This window comes from Trachinotus anak, unplaced genomic scaffold (genome assembly GCF_046630095.1).
Source record: "Trachinotus anak isolate AG129_WGS33_773 ecotype Australia unplaced genomic scaffold, CSIRO_AGI_Tana_v1 ptg000025l, whole genome shotgun sequence".
NCBI lineage: Eukaryota > Metazoa > Chordata > Actinopteri > Carangiformes > Carangidae > Trachinotus > Trachinotus anak.
Genome location: NW_027273876.1, coordinates 18,930,001 through 18,952,336, shown reverse-complemented (window position 1 = coordinate 18,952,336; position 22,336 = coordinate 18,930,001). Strand labels below are relative to the sequence as shown.

General features: G+C 41.2%; 1 protein-coding gene across 4 annotated transcripts in view; it reads left to right on the top strand.

The window, feature by feature from the left end:
* The window catches only part of jmjd1cb (jumonji domain containing 1Cb), a 124,705-nt gene that overhangs the window by 32,311 nt on the left and 70,058 nt on the right, over positions 1 to 22,336 (top strand). For all 4 annotated transcript variants that reach the window (XM_071463645.1, XM_071463647.1, XM_071463649.1 and 1 more), the window contains one exon: positions 16,644 to 16,847. In XM_071463645.1, coding sequence (XP_071319746.1) covers positions 16,644 to 16,847 — 204 coding nt within the window. The remainder of the gene's footprint in view (positions 1 to 16,643; positions 16,848 to 22,336) is intronic.

The window sequence follows — 22,336 nt, the reverse complement described above, 5'->3', positions numbered from 1 at the left end:
GCTGCTTGTCGCTGCTTGTCTCTGGCTGGTTTCAAACTTCTTGCTTCACCTTCAGCTGTGTTTGGTTGAACTCCTTTTTCTAAAGTCAAGACCTAACTTAGCTCAGGTGGAAAACACTTTTAAAGTGAAACCCAACCTTGAGTCTTTACATTTTGAATAATAGCTGTGTAACATTATCTGTGTAACTCATGGTACACTTGCTAGCTTTTTCTGGAACTTTCATGGTCTTCATCTTCATGTCTTCATCAGTGAACGGAGGAGTGAATGGAGTTGTTATGGTTCAGTTGTCATCATGTGAGCCAAGAATGGGATTTCAGCACATAACAAGTGGTAATCTTGAGGGTTATGGGTTTTGCAGTGATATTATATCATAAACTACAACTCATTTCTTTTGACATGTCCTGACCTCTGATTACTTTACTTAGAACTACTAACTATACAAACCCTTGTGCTCACTGAGTTGTAATGTGCCTATTGGCTGTAATAACAGGTTAGTGTGTCTGAACAATAACTCTGCAAAATGAAGAGATGGAGAGAGGAGGTGAAGATGAGAAAGGGGGAGTGGGTGAAAGGGTAGTAACAGACATTTCAATTTTCCAAAGTGCCAGCAGTCGTGTGTCTTGTGCTATGAAATGGGAGACGCAGTGTGTGTGTGTGTGTGTGTGTGTGTGTGAGTGAGTGTGTGTGTGTGTGAGTGTGTGTGTGCGCGCGCGCCAGCTCATTCACGGTAATTAACACCACGAGAATAACAGCCTCTGGAAACAAGTTGTTCTGCTCTCCGGGCGGCTGGAAGCATCTGTGGGTGTGGAGTTGGATGTCAGACAGGTAACACTGGAATCCTTCCACACCCTGAGCACGTAAGGGAGGAGTGAGAGGAGAGAGTGATCACTCTTATCAGACAACAACTCGCAGGCACAAACACTTTTTGTATGTGAGACCCTTAAATATTCTTTTAATTCATCAAACTACAATGGTTGCCTGTGGAATGTATAGCTGATTCTAATTAGAAATGTTGATCAGATTCCTTTCATGTAGCAGTAATAATTTGTTTCACATAGTATTTATGATAGATGTTTACAGCCCAACTGGAGGGAAAACCAGAGGAATGAAAGAACAGGCAGGAAGAGGAACCTGGTCTTGTGGATTTCTCTGCAGAAATCTAAACATTGCATTGGCAGGTTTTCCCTCAAGAATGCAAGAATGTCACTGCACCATCATACTTTGCTGTAGTACCAGTATCATGCAGTATGAGTCCAAAGTAGGTTGTCAGAGAATGCATGATAGTGATGGGTCATTAGATTGAAGAAAATAGCATATTGGCCATGTACTGAGAGAAACCTTCATGAAAAGATGAGCTACACTTTTTCAACGCCCGCTGTTAAAAAACATTTTGGAGCTGTGAAACACCTCATCAGACAAGTTGTTAATTGTGTTGTTTATTCAACTTGAAGATGATCCTCATTCTTAAAGCTGTACATTTACTCTCGTGAAACAGAATAATTACATTTAAGCATAAAATGAATCACATTTGTTGATCTTGTTCAAGTGCATCCCTTTCTTTATTATATTTATCAGAATCATTTTCTCTGACAGCATTTTCTCAGATTTTCTTTTTGAGCTCCTTCTCATGACTTTGTATGACAGTGGTAATTCTTGGTCGTTTGACAGATGATTCTGTCCCCAGTTTGTTTCTGTAGAAAAGATGTATTTCTCCCTCACCAAGATAATTTGAGCCATTGGAAATTCCTGTATGTTATACTGGGCTTGGCTTCTTGAAACCTTGTGGGCCGTACTAACACACCATAAACAGATAAGAAGACAAAGACAACATGAAGGCTACAACCCACACATAATGTGTCACTGTGTTCATGTAACATCTGCTATGCAGGGACTTGTGTCACGTTTCCCCTTCACGTACTAATTCCTGTGGCACTACTCCCCATAGGGCTTAATTTAGGTTATTGCTGTTTGAGCATTGCAAAGATAACTGGTTGGGGTTAAGGATTTGGTTGGGTTAAGGCCAAGGCAAGGAAAAACACTGCAATATAACACCAGTACTTACCACATTCAAAGCATTTGAAAATGCAGTTGTTGACAGACGACTGTCAGTATGCAAATAGCATTGAACCACATGAATGTGGATGGAGCCACAGAACCACAGAGAGAGCAGCTAATGAAAGTTTGAGTCACGCTGTCAAAGACATGGTCACATCTGTGCTGGTGGGGTTGTGAAGTGTTTTATATAAAGTGAAGGAAGAATCTAAGGTCACCAACAAGCTCCTCTCACTCTTGCACTCCCTCCCCCATCTTTGTCCCCTCTCTCTCTCCTGTACCAGGCAGTTCCTCTGTTATAGCCTGAGATGTCAGAGACCATTTGTCTTCTGCAACACACACACACACACACACACACACCGCACACACCGCACACACCGCACACACCGCACACACTCTCTTGTAGCTCTCCAAACCTAGTGCAGACCTACTTTTGCATGCTTGCTCAAATAGAGGTCTTCTTTGTTCAGTACATCAACCCCAGAACACGCTCTCTCTCTCTCTCTCTCTCCCTCTTTCTCTCTCTCTCTCTCTCTCTCTCTATCTCTCTCTCTCTCTCTCTCTCTGTATGGAAAACTGCTGCCCAGAGGCCCCCCCCCCCGTCCTTCGAGCTCCTCTCTCCCTCCTTTACTCTTTCTCTCTAGTACAAACACACACACACACACACAGCTGAGTCTTAGTGAAGTCACATGAATCAGTAGTAGGACGCAGCCCTGTTTCCCATATTGGCCACCACAGGGTATTCACGTGATGGTAATCTGGCCAGCCTTGGTGTGTGTGTCTGTGATATTGGTGGAATAGTGCCTATGATGTGTATTTTTTTTTTTAATTTGTACTGGATTTTTATTTGTCCCTGATCTCACAGTCTCTTAATATTGATATTGAAAATATGATCTGATCTGTCTGTGCAGTTCATAACTGAACTGCACAGACTACATATAGCCAACAGTGGACTCAGTGGTTTGCAGTTATAACAAATCAGTGTGTACTAGCGACACCTTGGCCTTAGTGTAGATATGAGTTGAGCACTAGAAAACTGTGACTAAAGCTCACTTGCTTGAGTATTTTACAGGTTCAAAAGGCAAAAAAGGAAACAATTAATATATTTATTGTCTTTCCTCTATAATCATCTTGTGACCACTCATTTTGGAACCCTCTGAGAATTCATAACCCCCCAGTTTGGGAACAGCTGGCCTAACTTGTTGACTCATCCACAAGTTATCAGTGTGTCATCAGTAGGCCGTAGCTGATTAGCAGACTGCAGACTGCTGTCTCAGAATAATACTTCCTCACCAAATCTCTGAAAAGATTACGTATTGTCCTGCAGCAAAGACTGTTGTGGACAATCTGTTGTGTTTGTTTGTTTGTGCACATGCTAAGACTTCAGCAGGAAGGGGAAAAACCAGCGTAAGCATCATCACTAACATATATCAGTTTTTTACAGTGTCACCTCTGTGTCTCTGATAGGCTGCTATAATTAAACCACTTCTACTTTCCTATTTCACTACTGTGACATCACTGTCCCACTGTTGCACAATGATCACTTTCCAGCTGATAACAGCTAGAGTTTGGCCTGTAGACTTGAGACACACAAGCTAATTCAAATCATTAGAACATAAAACATGAGATGTGAACACAATCTTTGGCCTCCAGGCATATTGTAACTGTAGTAAACACACAGGTGTGTACTTCTCCAGTACATTGCTGAACACTTCAATCTGGTCCATAACCTTCATGTTTTATCCACCTTAATGAATCGGTTGTAACACCACCACATGTTCGTCATGTCATGTGCAGATATTTCCACAGAAGCTATAGAGGTTAGTAAATCCAGTTAGAACATAGAATTGTCCCGAAGACTCTGATATTGTCTGCTGCTCTCACACATTTTGGAAAAGTGTCAAAGCAGGCCGCCCACACATGCATCGATGCACTGATCCAGTGCAGAAAAGTCAAACACAACCTTTCACCAAACAACAAAACAAATACCACAAACATTTTGTCTTTTACATTAGGAGTGTTACAGTGGACAAAATTCACAGTCTGGAGAAACACAGAGGACAACCTGTAGTTTATTTGAGTGTGAAGTGTGAACATTAACCAGTGTCTCAGTGACCAACACTGGCAGATGCAGTGAGAAAATGCAGATGTCAACATATCAGTCATGTTTGGTCTTTACAAAAGACTCTAACCTGCATGTTCTCTAATATGGCATCATACAGGCATGTGTAGCATTATGATAAGTAATTAAACATTGAAGTTAGTTTCAACTTTTCATATATTAAAGTTCAACAACTTACGATTAGATTGAGTGGAGACTCTCTGCTGGTGCAGTGACAAGTTCCTGGATGACCGCGGCTTGTGCTTGTTCATCAGACTGATAGGCACATTGTAAAGGGTTTTCATTGCAGGGCTCATACACTGTAACACATGCTGTCACACATGCTTTAGCGTGTTTGAGTCTTTGTTTTTCAGGAGACCCAACACTGGCTGAACAACAACAGTTTTTATCCGAGCCACCTCTTTGTCCAGTGTCTCTATAACTTACTAGGAAGTTGTAGCTTTACCAAATAGAAGATCTAAATGACTTGGGAGGATATTGTAGCTCTGGTTTCTCATTTGCATTCTGCACATGAGCTATGCAACACGCGTGGCGTGGCTAACAGACAACAGCTCACTCACACAGCATGAGAGGAATTTCTGTTTTGTGTGCACGAAGACAAACCTAATCAGGGACTATTAAACTAATGTGACAGTTATTAATTGGTTCATGAGGTGTACTGGGCTGTAGGATGATGGGTACTGAACTGAGCATCCTTAGCCAAACTGTGAACTACACTGCCACATTATGTTACAGTCATAATGATCCTTATATCATAATTCTACATATGAAGAAATAGGTCTGTGTGTTGCAGTAGTTTGATTTTAGTTTGTTTCAACAAAGACATGTTTACTTGCTCTTGTGCTCCTTCTAGTACGACCTGAACAGTGTCATTGTTTCTCATAAGAACTATCCAGAGGTGTGGTGACCGACACAGTATAACATGTTAGATAGACTGCACCCTAACATTTCATAAAAGATTTGGCCACTCTTGTATTTTAGAAACATCCAGCAGAACCAACTCTCAGCTGTCGCATGATGTAAAAAGTAATCAGTTGTCCGCCTCTCTCTTCCTGTGCAGGATGGATAGAATACTAAACACACACAGAAGCATGCACAGTCTGCAGGCAGGCATGCAGGCTGGAGAAGGCAACAGGGATTTTCCCATACTGCCTCTGCAGCAGCTGCCCTAGATTCCACCGAACGATTGTCTCGATGCAACTCAGCTATTATTAGAGCTGTATTATCAGGAGAGATGGAGTGAGAGAGGAGGAAGGAAGGAAAATGCAGAAAAGAGGAAAAAGTGGCAGAGAGAAAAGAAAAGTGTCTTGTTTTTCTTCCAGTTTGTGTCCTTGCCTTCTTCTGAATATTCAACAGTCTTTTTTGTTGTTCCCTACACTATTCCATATTTAATAGCTCTGTATTGAAACTACAGTATGTAGAGACAGCCATTTCATTAGTAGTGTACATATGCACACCAGTGTTGTTTCCACAGCAGAAAGAGCTGATTTCCTGCTTAATAATGCCTGAACACACAAATCTGACCTGATCACTGACAAATGAAGGGCAGACAGCCCTAAAGGTTGGACTTGGGAAACAAATTGCATTTTTCCTCTAAGTCTGTGTCTGTAAGTCAGTGTAGTCAGCAGACTCTGAATCATGTATACAGGCAGTGTTGGATTTCAAGAGGAAAAATGCTGCAGGCTGCTTTCCACAACACTTCTCCTCTTCTTTTCTTTTTCAACTTCTTTATTGTTACTTCCTGAGTACACACTCAGAGCAAAGTATTGTTCTCCACAGATGAGACACCTCTAAAAGCCTGTAAGAGAAAAAAAAGTACAGAGACACTAATCAGCCATAGCCATGGCTTTTGTTGATACTGCTTAATGTGTTTGACTGCAATAATAATTCCCTCATACAGACTGTACCGGACACTTTGGTGGGGTCACCAAAGAATAAAGTTTACCAAAAAAAAGGCTCTATTTGGGTGCCATGCAGGGATGATAATTAAGGATGATTACAAGATACATAATATGGTCCAAAAATATAGTTAAGAACTACATCATTGAGACCATCAGGTTCGCCAATGACATGACAGTGGTGGGTGTCATCACCAACCTCCCCTGACCATTAATGGAAGTGGCACCAAGTTCCAGGGACGACCTGAGCTGGATGACGAGCACCACATCTCTCAGCAAGATATCAAGTCACTTTTAAAAACAACAGGAGTTGCTTTACAGTCTCTGCAGATTGATTATCATTACAAGTACACATAAACATAAGTATTACAAGGACAAAAACAAGAGAGAAGCAAGATATGGTATGATAAAAACCGACAACAGATTAAAATGCAATAAGAAGGCACAGCATGGCCTCCACTTCCTGCAGAGAGAAACGCAAACACCCCCTCACCCCAACACCCCATTATGACCACATTCTACATAGGCCACCTGTATAATAGGAACTGAAAAGTCTCAGCCTGTAGAGTCCCTGCAGAGAATAGTGAACACTGTGGAAGAGATCTTTGAAACTGTATATTTGTGATTCAGTTTGAAAGGGTTTTGTCTTGAACCACTGGGCTTAGGGCTAAGAGCCGAGAAATCAAAGTGTTGAGAGATGGACTAACACACTGCTGGTTGTGTTTTCCTAATGGACATTATCGATAGTAAGGGAAAGATTAATATATAAATATAGAATAATACTCTCCTTCTCCTTTTAGATTAGAGCAAAGACAGTGTAACACCTGTTGTGGCCTTTGTAAAGCATAGACACTTAGTTGGTGTCAGTCTGAACTGAAAATGATATTGACTCATCGGGTAATAAGAACTATATATATTGAGGTGATATTACAGAGAGGATCTTTGTTTACTTTGCATTTCAAGGCTAATGAGCTGTAATGGCTGAATAAACATATATTTGTGTAGGACTAAATTGCAGTGCTGATGTGATGCATACCATAAGAAAGGGTGGAAACACATTAAAGATAAACCAGATTCAGCCTGAAATCTTGGGCTCAGAAGTAAGTGTTTGAGTAAGTATTTTCCTAGTAATGCGTCTACAACAACACTGAGCTATTTTTGGATGAGCCTTTTCCTTCCCTCTTTTCCTCTCACCTCTCCCTCCCTCCCTCCTCTCTCCTGGGCCCACACATCCTTCGTAAGGAAGAGATGAAGGAGGAATAAAGGAGGGGGGAAGATGGGTCACATCACTCTGCTCAAGGCTGTTTACTTTGCTTCTCTCTCACTAGCTCACTCTCCATCTTTTTTTATATCTATTTTTCTTTGTCTGCCAGATTTTTTTCTTCCTCTCTCCTCCTTCTCCCTACTTTTTCCTCTTTTCTCTCAAGTCTCTGTTCTGCGTTTCATGTCTCCACGTTTTCTGTCGTCCTTGCCATCTTGTGTCTGCTCTGGTTCCCATGTGGCCTCGACAGAGAGAGGTAGAGTGAGACAGAGAGAGAGAGAGAGCGCGCGCGCGCACGAGGGAGAGATGACCTTGTAGAAGAGGGGATGTCTCTTCATGCTGTCATTGGGTATTACTTCAGCTCATCTGCTCTCTTATTCCATCCCTCTCCTTCACATTACTTACATCCCAGTGAATCCCCACAACAGAGCCATTCTTTCCCCCTCGCTGTTTCCTGTCTCTCTGTCTCTGTTGTGTTGGATCTTTAACCTGGTTGGACCATTTCAAGATCATCTTTTTTTTGTAATCTTGTTAAACCCCATTAAGGGCATTTTATTGGTCTGGTGACTTAACTGACACATTACAATTCTTTTCTTGACCTTAAATGTCTGGCTGTGTTGCTTTGATGTAAAGCTGTCGCCTGTGGAATTTGACACTGTGATATTCATGACGTCTTGGGTTATTTTTTGGGCATTTTTTCCTTTATTATGATGGTGACAATGAGAGAGAGACAGGATAGTTAGGGGAAAAAAAAAATTTGGCTTCCCACCCAACAAATCCCTTATTCATTCACGATCCCTCTTAGGTCGTCTCTTTAGCCTCTTTCCGCAACTACAGGCATCAGCAACGAAAAAAGTGTGATGTATGCAATCACGTGCAATGCTCATGTTGTTAACAAGAATTATTTCACCTTCAGTTAATGTTAAGTGCATCACGGATGCAGAAAAAGCAGCCATTTATTTAGTTGATGCTTGCTGAATGATGTGTATCATTAATATTCACTTTTTACGTCAGCTTCTACAGTTTTTGCAGCTACAGCAAAGCCCCGCAGTTAAATGCAAATGCCATTCATGTCAATATGCAAAATTGAGGATATAGTTGAAAACTGCCATGGAACCGCTGTAAACTACAACTCATCACATTGTATTTGCATTCTGCCCAGTGTCAGTCGGTGTCATCCCTTTATATGTTTGCTTCTCTCCTCTGTGCTCACATATACAGTATTTTAATACAGCCCAATTCCCAATAAACCTCATCTTATTTACATATTTTTCTGTTTCTGTTGTCAGACAAGTTTGAAATAGTGACTGAGACATGTCCCAATCAGAAAAATGTTAACAAGCAGTCACGTCTAAACCATTGATACGGCAACACTGGCAACTCTCTTCTATGGAAAGTTGCTAAACTTTGTCCAAAAGTCGTTAGATTTATTGCTAGGTGCTTTTTTGGGGAAAGTCATCTTGAAAGAGCAACGCAATGGGGAAACTCCAACACTTGCCCTACCAATGGTGTGACTTCATCACTTTGTCACACGGCACTGGGCTGACCAGTGGAGCAACTCAAACCCCACCCCTCCCTACACCACTGTATGTAAACATGATAAAGGATGGTGGGGTTTGGGTATTATAACACACAACTGCTTGATGTAGAGCATTAAATATAAGAAATATGAAGAGCAAATGGCTTCATTTAAAAAGAACAAATTAAAAGAAGTTGAGGCACTGAAAGTTTCACGTCAAGTGTGAACAATGAAAGGTGTTTATATGTCAGTTGAAGTATAAGAGCGTGTGTGTGCGTGTGTGTGTGTGTGTGCATGTGTGTGCGTGCATCTGAAGAGCCAACAAGGAGTAGATTGGCTGAAAAATGTTGATTTGTTGGCCTGGATGTAAGCAGCACACACAGCACAGCCCATTCTTCTTCAGTGTAATAATGCATGATTAGCTGCTGGGTGGCCACATTGCCATCCCTCCATCTCTTCACTGCACTCCTCTCTCTATGCCTCTCTATGTCTCTTTGTCCTCATTCATCGTCATGTCAGTTGCCCCACCATTCTCCCTTGTAGCAATTTCAGTAGTCATAAAACCTTACACACACACACACACACACACACACACACACAAACACACACACACACACACACACACACAGTGTGTCTCTCTGAGTCTCTGTTTTGTATTAGGATAGAACATCAAACATGTAGCCCACAGCAGCCCTACTTGAATTTCTGTTTTGCATGATGAGATTTCTTCTTCTGTGCTCACTCTGTCCCCACTTGATGAGATTTCTCTCACTCTCTCCCTCTGTCTCTCTGTTTCTCTCTCTCTCTCTCTCTGTCTGACTCTTTCTTGGTTGTTGGTAATTGCGAGGGAAAGCCAGCCAGCAGCCCCTCAACTCAGAAGCTGCTTCATATATTTATGTACCTCTGGGGGACCATCTCTCTATCAAAGTCTCTCTCCCTCTCTCTCCCCCACTGATTGATATTCTTTAGGAGTAGAAAGCAGCAGCAGCATCATTTGGTCCGTTGTCAGGGACGAGGTGCCTTGGTTACGGTGTTGTCAACCTGGTTGCCGTTGTGGTAGGCTAGTCACTCGGTTTCCAGGCAGCTTGACTCTCCTGTTTTTTATGCTCATCTCATCCATCCTCCTTTTTTCTGTCCTAATCCTTTTTGCCCTTAGTTGCATTTGACATCTTCCTCTCCATGGTTTTCTTCTCATCTTCATTTCCTCGTTGTTTTTGTCACCACATCCTTCCCTTCTTTCCTTTTGTTCCCTCTTCCATCCTCCTCTTAATCATTCCTTCTCCTTCATGCGTCATTTTCTACTGTCTGTCACTGCTGATGCTCCCCTCTTCATCATTTTCATCTTCCTCACATCTTTTCATTGCCTATCTTTGTCTCTTTCCTACCCCATTTCTGTGAATCCATTTCTTTCATCACCTTATTCCTCTGTTTTTACTGATCTTTCATTCCTTGCATGAATGAATTAAAACCCCCAGTTTTTTTTATGGAATGCTTTCATTTTGCCTCTTTTTGTCTTGTGTCTTCTTCTTTTCCTATTGTCTCTTGTTTACAAACTGCTCATTTAAAGTTGCTCCATTTTCATTCTGATATTTTCTAACTCAATGTTTTTCTGCCTCTGTTCACCTTCTTTCCCTTTTTATTTAGTCATTATTATCCCTCACCTGCTCCTTTGTTTGTTGTATTTATCTTTTCTTACATAATTAGTTCTTTGCTTTGTTGTCCTTACTCATGCTCCTCATTAGCCTCTGCCACTCACACTGCATTCTTATACATTGTTTTCCTTTTTTCTCCTGTTGTCTGTCTCCTCTCGTGCCCTGCAGGTCTGTGCTCTTGATGATTTCACTTGAGCACAGCAGTGACTTGTCTTTTTCTGGCTTAGCTGCCATCTTCATCTCTGCTGTTGTATCATCTTGCAATAAGCAGTTGTATTCACTTCCTTCACTTTATTGTGTTGTAGATTTAATTGTAAATGAATAAATCTGCTAATTTTTGTCCATAATGACAAAGTCAAAAGACATTTTTGCAAATGTATTAAAAATCAAACTGTTTTCAGACCTTTTGCTGTGGCTCCAGACTGTGGTCAGGTGCTTCCTGTTTGCTTTAATTTTCCTTGAGATGAGTCTAGAACCTGATTGAGTCCACCTGTGGCTAATTGACTTGATTGGACATAGTTTGGAAAGGCAACACCTGTGTATATAAGGTCCCACAATTCACACCAGACCCTGAAGTCTAAGGAATTCTCTGTAGACCTCTGTGATAAAACTGTGGTGAGGCACAGATCAGGGCAAGGCTATAAACCCATTTCTAAGGCTCTGAGTGGTCCCAAGAGCACAGTGACCTCAATAACTGTGAAATGCAAGAAGTTTGGAACCACCAAGACTCCTAGATTTGGCCATCCAGCCAAACTGAGTAACTGAACAGGAAGGGCCTTGGTCAGGGAGGTGACCAAAAATCTAATGGTCCTCTGCAGAGACAGATTACAATGAAACAACATGCACATGTGCTACAGCAACAATTGAGGCACCCTTTTGGAAGTTTTGTTTGTTTTTTTTCTTTTGGTTTGTTTTGTTTTTTACTGCTGTTAAATAAGTTATTTTATATTTATTCTAAATGAGCTCAAGCTTAAATAATTCATCTAATATTTTTGAGTTTTAATGTAGATACTTAAACTAGAGATACACGCTCAGTTGCTAGTTTATTAAGCACACCTATCTGAAACTAAAGCAAGAGACATGTTGAGTCATCTTATGAGTTTTCTGGAGGCTGTACTTTGTGCTGCAACTTTCAGTGTTACATTTTGCCAAGAGGCATTTACTATATATTGTTTGATATCAATGAGGGTAGAATATCCCTTTAATGACAAATACAAGTTGCTCACAATAAGACTGAGGTCATTTAATGTCGAGCCTGATGTAAAGCTTCCTCCAGCAGGGTTGGTTGTGATACTATTACCGAACATAGTGGTGGGAAGATTTGGAATCAAACCCTATCTATTTGTGATTTTGTGTGTGTGCACACACACTCTAGACTATGTATTCTATGTGTGCACGACCGTTGGGGTCGGGGGTTGTGGGCTGGGGGGTAAAGGGGATAAAGGAGTCTTTTTAGCCTGGCTAGACTACATGTTTTCTGTGCAGTCAGGCTCAATAAATCAGATTAGAGTTTTTGGAGAACAGGATAGAGCTTACAGTGTGTGTGCATGTGTGTATCTGGACATGATTTACAGCAGGGCAAGGCTGGGACTGAGAGACAGGCAGATAGATAAGGAAGAGCGTCATGTTGCTGCTTGACATCCTTCAGTCATCAAAAAGGGTTAAAACACAACAGCTCCATTGCTGCCAAATGAAAGTGAAGGTTGTGGACAGGCTATTCCAAGATTGTTGACTCTTCACATCCAGGTCATCAAGTCGTTGAGTAATACAATTTATCATTCAAATCACGGTATAAAGAAAGCACACAGACAAAGATATTCTCTCACCTTCATTGCTCTCTTCCTGTCACGTCATATTGCCTTCATTATTCCTCTGCAGTCACTCTGTTCTCGTTTGTATTCTATACTCTGTATCGGTATGTGTTTTCTCCAGCTTTCTGTGGTGTTCTATTTAAAAGGCAGATAGTGCTGCTCTCTCTGCATTGGTCGTTTGCTTTCACGCCTCATGCTCATTGGTTGTCAGCGGCCTCTGGTGCAGCCAGCCAGAAAGCAGCTCTGCAGCCTTTAGTGATGGGCAGATTATACATTGTGCACCGCTAAACACACATTGACATACACCCATTACACGGCCATAGAGGGTGTGTGAACAAGCAAAAACAATCTCATTTAAATCTACACTATGAGCTCTTTATTAGGAACACCACACTAACACTGGGTAGTTCATACTTTGCTCTCAAACAGCCTCAGCTCTTCATGTCATTGATTCCACCAGTTGTAAACTTTCCTTTGTGACTCTGCTCCATGTTGACATGACTGCATCACATCATCTCTGCAGATTTGTCAACTGCACATTCATGCTGCCAATCTCCTGTTGTACTGGACTTAAATCTGGTGACTGGGGAGGCCACTGAAGTTCACTGACTGTAGACGACGGTAGAAGATGATAAACTGTGGCCTTAAAGAGAAGCACATGGTCAGCAACAATACTGATTGGAATTAAGTTTGAGTGGGTGAGCCTGTGTCCACAGCAGCCTCAGGCTTCGGTTCTTGGTGACACTTGGAACCTGATGTGCCTTCTGTTGTTGTAGCTCATCTACATCAAGGTGGGATGTGTTGTTTATTCTGATGCTTTCCTGCTCACCACAGTTGTAAAAAGTGGTTATCTGAGTTACTGTAGCCTTTCTTTCAGCTCCCACAGGTCTGTCCATTCTCCTCTGACCTCTCATCAACACAGTGTTTCCTCCACAGAGCTGCTGCTCACTGGATATTTTTTGCTTTCTGCCTCCATTCTGAGTAAAAACCCTAGAGTCTGACACAAACAATCACGCCATGGTCAAAGTCAATGAGATCACAGTTTTCCTCATTGTATCTGCAGGATTTCATGAATCAGACTGTCAGATTGGATAAGTGCAAGGATAAGGTGTTACTAATAAAGCGCTCAGTGAGTGTATATACAGTTCATTGTGCACACTCTGTCCTCTCACACCTCTCTGTCTCTGGCCATATATCAGCTGCATACTCAAGAGGTTGTTTCCTACCTTGTAATTTTATGTGAATAATACAGAAATAGACACACTGAAAAACTGTGGTACCTATTTCTCTTTTGTGTTTGTTTATTAGTCTTGAATGAGGCATAATTTCAGTCTGAATCATAGGAGAAAATGAGATACAGAGATCAGCAGTGGCTTACACTGTATGCGTGAGCAGTGCGGTATTATGATGTACTGAAGAAATGTTGTGTCCCTGTTTTTGAGTCAAATGTAAATTTTCAGTTCAGCACTAGTAGAAAAATAAACATGTAAATAAGCATATGTGAAGACGTCTGTGTTGCTTTGACCTTTCATAAGCAACTGAATAAAAGCCATCCCTGACAGTAGCTGTGAATGGTTGGGATGATGCTGAATGATAAGTGTTGTCAGTGTGATGCAACAAACCATCAGGTGCATCACTACAGATTGTGGGCCCCCTGAAAGCTGGGCTCTCTTTTCCAGCTCTGAGCTCCTGAATCATTCAGCAAAACATACTCACACTCACACCATCTGCACAGTGTAGAGGGGCTCGTACTGGATGGTCAGCTTTATTCTTGTGTCTAGCTCAATGTCTTTAATGGGTGCTATCAGAAGAGAATGACACATAGTCTGTAGTGATGGTGAGAGTTGATATTGATAAAATCAGATGCTGTACAGTGTTGTAAGTATGGCATCTGCTCTCCTTTGTTCTCTGCCTTTGTCTCTTATTCTGCTCACTGTGGCTGATAGGAGCCTACTGATTCAGAGCTGTGTTTGTGTGTGTGTGTGTGTCCACAGCCAGTACTCACTGCTGCCTCCAGTTACTGTGGCAACAGACTCACCAGACACTGAGTTTTCTCCTTTCCTAGCATGTGTATGTTTCTCTCAGCGGAACACTCTGTGTACTCTGTGTACTTTCTTTGTGTCGACAGAATACAGTATCATCCAAGCTCTGGACGTGTCAAGGTTATTAATATGCTCTCTGTTAGTCATCAGTGCACGCAAACAGATGACACTGACAGCAGGACAGGATCTGTCTTTCTGTTCTTCTCTTCTTATGGCATCCCTTACCCTGTGAGTGTGTGGTATATGTTCATTATTTGCATGCAGACGAATAAATGACAGAGATGCCAACACAGGCAGCAGAAACAAAGACACTGCAACACATCGAAACATATTTAAGCCAGTTGCTATGTATGTTTGTGGTGAGGTGTTTTTGTTTTGCAGAGAGCTACAACACATAACTCAGGGTTAGGTTTAAGCATTGATTGCTCATAGGATCAGGGGGATATATGGCTGTTGCTATGTCGGTACACACATGCATTTTTCCTGCAAAAAGAAATGAAAGGCAGCTGTCATGCTTGAATTATGTAGCACCTTCACCTAAAGATACACCAGTGTGTTATTCAGTGCATCTCTGCATACTGAAGATGGAGCAGTAAAACCACCCCAGGGTCACACCAGGTGAAAAGACAGCAGAATGATCCCTCAGCCTTCGAAAGCCTCATTGACATTACTGACAGGAGAACAGGCCAGCTGCTGCAGGAGGAGGGATATATAATGGAGAGGGAGAGTCACAATACGGGTGTTACAGACACACTGGTTTCTCTTCTGACTGATGGCTTTGATCTAAATGCTGTGGTGAATGTTGAAAAGAGGAACTAAATATTTAGCTGTACTCCTGATTGCTGTATTGTTAAGAATTTTAAAACCTGATCTTTTTGCGATCTTACCAGCAATTCACCTTTGCAGCAAGATGTCAGTGGTGAAGTGTTTTTAATGCATTGGTTGATTTTATTTCCTCTGCCCACTATAATGGTAGCAGCACTTCAAAGTGTCAAGCCCCGCTGTGATAATGAACCCCCTTTTAAAATGCAGTCGCAGTGCATTAGTATGATGTCCGTAGGTGGTGCTCGGTTTGCACAGTGTTTCACAGGTAAACCCACAACAGCACTGTGGCTGTTGTGATCAGGCTGTACTGAGATTGTACATTGTGCCGTGAGCACCATCAGTATCAGCCTATAAGAGGAGAAGCCCTGTGATCGAGGTTTATCAGTTTTAGGCATCACCAGTCGTTTCCGCAGTCGCTAAGAGATTGACGGCTCTGAAACAACAACCCTGTCTCCTACAAATGGTCTATAGATAGTACAAATTATTTTGCCTCAATTACGTTGTGATGACAATTGTAATCAAAATGTTCAGAGGCAAGGTAATTTTTTTTACGAATTATGTGGTACATTCACTAATAATGGCAGCAGATTTGAGGGAAAAGAGCAGTAGTTCTCAAACACATCAAACTGAAATGATATATCACATTGTTCATCTAAATTAATCAGTATAACCAAACTGTTTTTTCTGACATGTTGTAGAACAAAAGATTAATCTATTAATTGAGAACATAATACTCAGATCATCAGATAATTAAAATAATTGGTCTTTGCAGCTCCTCTGTTTTATGTTTAAAATCAAATATCTTTGCTTGTTTTTGACTGACAGCCCAGAACCCAACCTGAAGATGTCACCTCAGCAGGACTCCACAAAAATTACTGAACTGATCTGCACCAAACTTGGGATGTGCTCTAAGTGCCATGAGAGAGAGAGAGAGAGAGAGAGAGAGATTCTTCTGTCAGTCTAATCCATTTTGTGTCCCTAAATGGCATTAGAATGACAGAAGAAATTGTTAATTAAAGTGAGTTAATGACACTCACCTGAACTGAAACAGAGACTCAGACAGTGACAGAGAGCTCTCTCTCTCTCTCGCTCTCTCGCTCTCTCTCTCTCTCTCTCTCTCTCTCTCTCTCTCTCTCTCTCTCTCTCTCTCTCTCTCTCTCTCTCTCTCTCTCTCTCTAAGAAGATCACATGCAGGAAAGAGTAAAAATGTGCTCCTGTGCTGTCTTCTTTTCCACCATCTCTTCTTCTAAAGTGCTAAATGGTTGAATCTGGGTCTTGGTGTTAGTGCGAGGTTAGCCTGCACTGTAGAAAACATTTAATAATGCTAAACATTCATGCTGAAAGCAAACGTCCAAACAGACAGCTCTCAACCAAGTCAACATACAGAACCAAACTACACTCAGTTGGTTTATTTTTGTTTGTGATGTTGTTGTTGAATTTTTTTTTCTGTGTGATCTGCAGGTATATGTGGAGTTTGATGATCAGGAGTGGGAGAAGAGAGAGTGGGTCAAGGTCTATGAGGATTTCCAGCTGTTTCTACTGGAGCACCAGCTGGTCTGGGCCAAGAGGAAGGAGGGAGCAGGAGGAGCAGGAGCAGGAGCAGGTGGAGGAACAGGAGGCCTGCTGCAGGCAACCAAGGCCAAACACATACAGTGGCCTGCCCTGGTAAGACCTTTGTCTTCTATTTATAGGCTGGACACTGTAATAGGAACAGTTAGCCATGTGACCAAGCTGTTTATGATGTTCAACGTTCACTGCAGTGTTTACCACCAAGTATTGGATGCTTTTCATTTAAATACAGATCTGGGTCATTCTGATCATTCTTCATCCTCACTCTGTGTTGTTCATCTCTGTTCTTGGATATAGGTGGTTACTGAGTGGCAGCCCTGCCACAGTTACCAGTGTTGTCTTGGTCTTTGTCAGATTTGTTTCTCACAGAGATTTGCCTCCTTCACTAATTGTTTACCAGCTGTTCTGCTAAGTGTTGGACTGTGTCTGTTGGGCTTCCAGAAACATTCAGAAATATTTGCAAGAACCAAAGAGCCATTTAAGGAACCTTTGGAGCTTTACCTGCGTTTGCAACAAAAGAACCAGAATCCTAAGTCCTGAAGTTGCTAGGCCATAGTTACTGGCTCTTTTCATGTACATTTTCATTTACAGAGTAAGAAAGCACTGGTTGCCACTAAAGTCAACATTTGGACAAAAGGTTGAGATCTCTTGAATGTTTATTGATGTTCAAAAGTGATTAAATGTGATTACAAAGAGTGAGATAAAGAGAGGAGTGTATGCAAAAGACAGAACGAAAGTAAACCAGCCAGAGATGGAAAGAGGCCATCGAGAGAACAAAGCAAGTGAAAGAGAGAAACAAAGCTTAACTTGTCACAGTATTTACAGAAAGAAATGTTCATCAAACACTGAGCATATCAAAATCATCTATACACTATATACACAAAGAACAATACAACTCTGTTGCTTCTTTGTGTGTGGAAACTGTCTCAAACGTTGTCTTATTGTACCTCGCCTTCATAGTTCTTCAGACATGGATGTATTATGTAGGAAGATACTGCAGAATAGTTGAATTGCTAGTGTTCTTGCACTGAAACCTCTCCCTGATCCTGATATTGATACCAGATAAGCCAACAGAAATAGAATAAAGGCTCTGCATTCCATGTGGCACAGCAGAAGCTCGGAAGAAAACAATACAGCCTAGTTTGTAGTTCGCTCACTGGAAGTGAACAACAGTCAGAAATCCATTGTTTGTGAGTATATAGTGTGTATAGATTCAGATAGAACAGGATCAGATTTTAGGCTGATGCTGGGAACTTGAAGGTCGTGTTTAAATGCCAGAGCTAAAGGGTTATTCTAGAAAGACATGGGTTTACTGTGGGCTAACGTTGTCAGGCTCCTGAATGAGTGAACAGAGTGAAGTAGCAGCTGAAACCACATTTAAAATGTATTTGACTGAGAGTGGTTTCAACTGAACGTCCCACTCTGTTGTGTCTGTTGTGTCTGAGTTTGTGTGTGTTATTATCAGTGAACACATCTACACTCTGATGGTGAGACTGCTCTGTGTCTCTGTCATCACACACACATACACGCATGCTTTGGTGTGGTGGCAGTGTGGTTGCTGTGGTGTTTCTGTTGTTGTTGTTTGTATGTCACACTGTTTCTCATACACACTATGATACACACTGGGTACCATACACACTCAGACAACAGTGCTCTTGGTAGACATGCTCATGCCATAGTTGAGTGTGTGTCTCTGGCATAGTCATACTTTTAGTCTGAATTTTTTTGTGTCTGTCCCTTACTGAAGGATTTGCTTCATAAATGTTTGACATTGATGACATATAGTTTTGGACTGTGTACATATTGGTGCGTGTGTGTGCTCCTGACAGTGGCTGTGAGTGTGTGCATGGAAATGTGATTCAGTGTTTTGATTATGTAATAGCAGAGTGCACAGCGCCATCTGGCACACGCATGGGAGATAAGAGTTCAAAGACTTCTACACAGTTTTTAACTGGTTGTTTTTCTCGCTGTCTGACTCCCATGTTTTTCACTCATTTGTCAAATCACTGCCCTGCTGCTATTGTCATAGCAACAACATCAAAATCTAGTACAACGCACACACATGCAAGTGGGAAATGAAGCTGTGAGCTTCAAGAAGCTGTGAATAACAGATTTTTGGGGAAGAGAGTGCAATCAGTTTTAACTGATATCAGTGAAATCATAAGCTTAAAAGATTTGAAGAGACACATTAGACAGAAAAAGAGAAGCCTGTATTTCTTGCAGGGCTGAACGTTTTTATTGTAGCTTGAATGTTCTTTTATTGAAAGCAGCACCTTTAAAACAAAGGACTGTTCAAACAAAAGCTCTTCTCTCTCACACACACACACACACACACACACACACACACACACACACACTTGTACTTCTATCTTTGTGAGGACACTCATTGACATAATGCATTCCCTAGCCTCTTACCCTAACCTAAACCATCACAACTGAGTGCCTAACCCTGACCCTAACCTTAACCTTAACCTAAACCTAATTCTAACCATAACTCTAAAACCAAGTATTAACCCTCAAAATGTGATTTGAAGGTGTCTCAAAAAGTGAGGACCGGCCAAAATGTCCTCACTTTCCCAAAATGTCCTCACTCTGTTAGTAAAATACTTTTTTTGGTCCTTACTATGTAGCAAGCACAAGTACACACACACACACACACACTAGAATACAAAAACTTCATGTTGCTTTCCACCTCTACTCTTTTGTGGTATTCATGGGAATTGTAGCTCAGTGAATTGTGAAAACTTTAAGTCACAAATTTAACTAACCACTGGTCCTATTAACATAATAATTAACATGATACTTTTTACCCAGATTCAGTACATCTTCCAGTGACAGACAGACCAAAGTCTTAACTAAAGCTGTTACTGAAATTATGTAATTAAGGCTCAAATGGAACAAGTAAAATCTGTCTAATAAACATGGAGGTGATCTGGCAACACTCGTGCTCAACTAGTCCACGTGCATATTCAATAGTCATGTCATACTCACCACCCTGCAGCTCTGTTACTCCTCGCTTTCTTCAGTCGCTGCCATTGTGACTTTTTTCGTCTCTGGTGCTGTTAAGCAGCTCTCAGTTTCAAAAAGTACACTGACTCTTTCTGTAGTTGAAATCTACACGTGCTTCACAGAAAAAGTACCAAAAGAAACTGTTGAGTTTCACTGTTATGGACACCTGCCAAAGTGAGCACTGCACTCTTTGGAATTTGGTGTAATCTGATTATAGGCATGAAGCACGGAGGCACCAGTGGATGGTTTTTACTGTGGAGCAAATGCTGTAACAGTTTGCATGAGTAAAATGACTTGATTAGAAAAAGAGTGTGATAGAGAAATGCTGACAACAAGAACTAGCAAGAGCTACATTCTTATCACTGGAGGAAGGGAGGCGATGCAACTGACATTCGTATTTGTGGTCTTTCATTTTGGTCTTCATGATATTCTGAATTTTAAGTTCTTAGAAAGTCTGATTGGCTGCTGATTTGCAGGCCGATAGACAAGCATGCAGACAGGCATACAGATAGACAAGCATGCAGACAAACAGACAGACAGACGAACATGCAGACGGGCAGGCAGACCCAGCAGATTGCTTGTCTAGTTATTGCATCATTACATAACTAACCCCTGTGACCTCTACACACTAACTCTGTCCTTTTTTCTCCACTCTCCATTGTTTTCCTGAGTCTGTCTGACTCTTTCCATGTCTCTCACTCCCTCTTCATTATCTTTCTTTTATTCTTCTCTCTGTCTTGTGCTGTTTCTCAGCTCTGGTTTGTATGCGGCCTGGACTGGTACAGATGAATGTATATTAGTTATGTACTGAAAATATGGATTTCTATGCTGCTTATGATTCCGTCTGATCTAGTGTATTTCATCATGTTGCAGTTATATATTGTTATTCTGAGGTCTAATTAGCAGCATAAAATCCAAAGGTATTTAGTTAACAATATGGATGTTGTAGTTACCTAATGCTTATTATTTTGCCTTGATGATATGACTTAAAAGAGAAATAATCATTAATTTTCTGTTGATCAACTTAATTTAATAATTTCATGGAGTGATTACTTAATTTTTAAAGCTGATATCTGACAGTAGCCATTGAGTGGCAATAAACTGATACAACTGCTGAGTATCCACTGAGCCCAGTGTGTGGCCACTCACCTCAGTCAGTGTGAGGAATCCCACACAGATGCAGGTGACGTTTATGTTGGCTCTTCTCTTTGATAACAAATTAGCTGTGAAGAAAAAATACACAGCCTGATCACAGCAGAATGGAAGGACAGGGGTGGATGGAGTGGAGAAACAGAGGAAGGAGTGAAAGAAGTAAGGGACATCTGAGCTGATATGCAGCAGAACTCGTCTCTGGTCCACTATCGTAGGATTGATCAGTGTTTTAGTGATGCGAAATGATATCAACAGCAGTAGTAAGAGTATTAATAGAACATGTAAGGCTGGTTGTAGTAGCAGCTGCAGCTGTAGGATGCAGTAATCTGATAACCAGTATTGGAACCAGAAAAGATCCAGAGAAAGAACAGGTTGTAACACAAATCTCCAGTCAGATATATTTATGTCTGTGGTTCATTCATGCAGATAGAGTTTTTAAAAAAAGTACTTGCAGTAAGAAAGTGATTGTCACTCATGTTTGCAGGGTGGAATTACATTCAACTGTATGGTGAATTGTAGGTACTGTTTATATTGCAACCATTTATACCCTGTCCTACAGGAAAATTAGGGTCTCAAGTTCCTCTAACGTTCATGTGTCTGGACTGTGGACAGAAAGTGGAACAGACACAGAAAAATCTCAGACTTTCAAATGTACCAGTCTGAGACTAAATCTGAGTCACAGCTGAACTGCTAATGGCCTATCTGTATCACAAAGGCCTGATGTAATAGGTCTTATCTCTTTATTTAATGTCACTGAGTCACTGCTCCCCTTGTCTCCTTCACTGTTGGCTGCCTAGTAAACACTGACTGAACTTGACAAGATAGATTTGGAAGCCAATGGACTGAAATGTCCAGACACTGTGATTGTGTGATTTATGATCTCAAAGACAGACTGTTGATGAAGGACAAACATGTCTTTTCATCCATAATTATTGTGGCGATGATTAATTCATTAATTCCTGCTTATACTTGAAGTATACTTGTTTTACATGTATCTAAAGGCTGAGGAACAGTAGCAGTAACATTGTATCTTTCTTTTTAACCAACACACACCTTACAAACTTTATTAGTAACACCTTATCCAGAATAGTTATTTTTCTGTGTAAATGCATAATTACATCCAATTGGATATGACATTTGAATAGTGTAACACAATTATACCAACCAAATACAGCAGGATGCAGTCATTCTGTTTACATGATATTTTCCATGTTCAATGGGGTTTGCTGTGGTTATTCCAGGATGACTTGAGAGAAACATGAGAGCCACAGATTGTTTCATGAGTGAAACATTGTAGGGCTTTTTACCTTATGTCCAGCTCCCAGGTCACACTTTGTCTTAGAATCACTTACCTGCAGTTACCCTTTGACCAGCAAATGTGCTTCACTTCTTCCCACAGACAGCAGGAACTCAGTATCTTACTT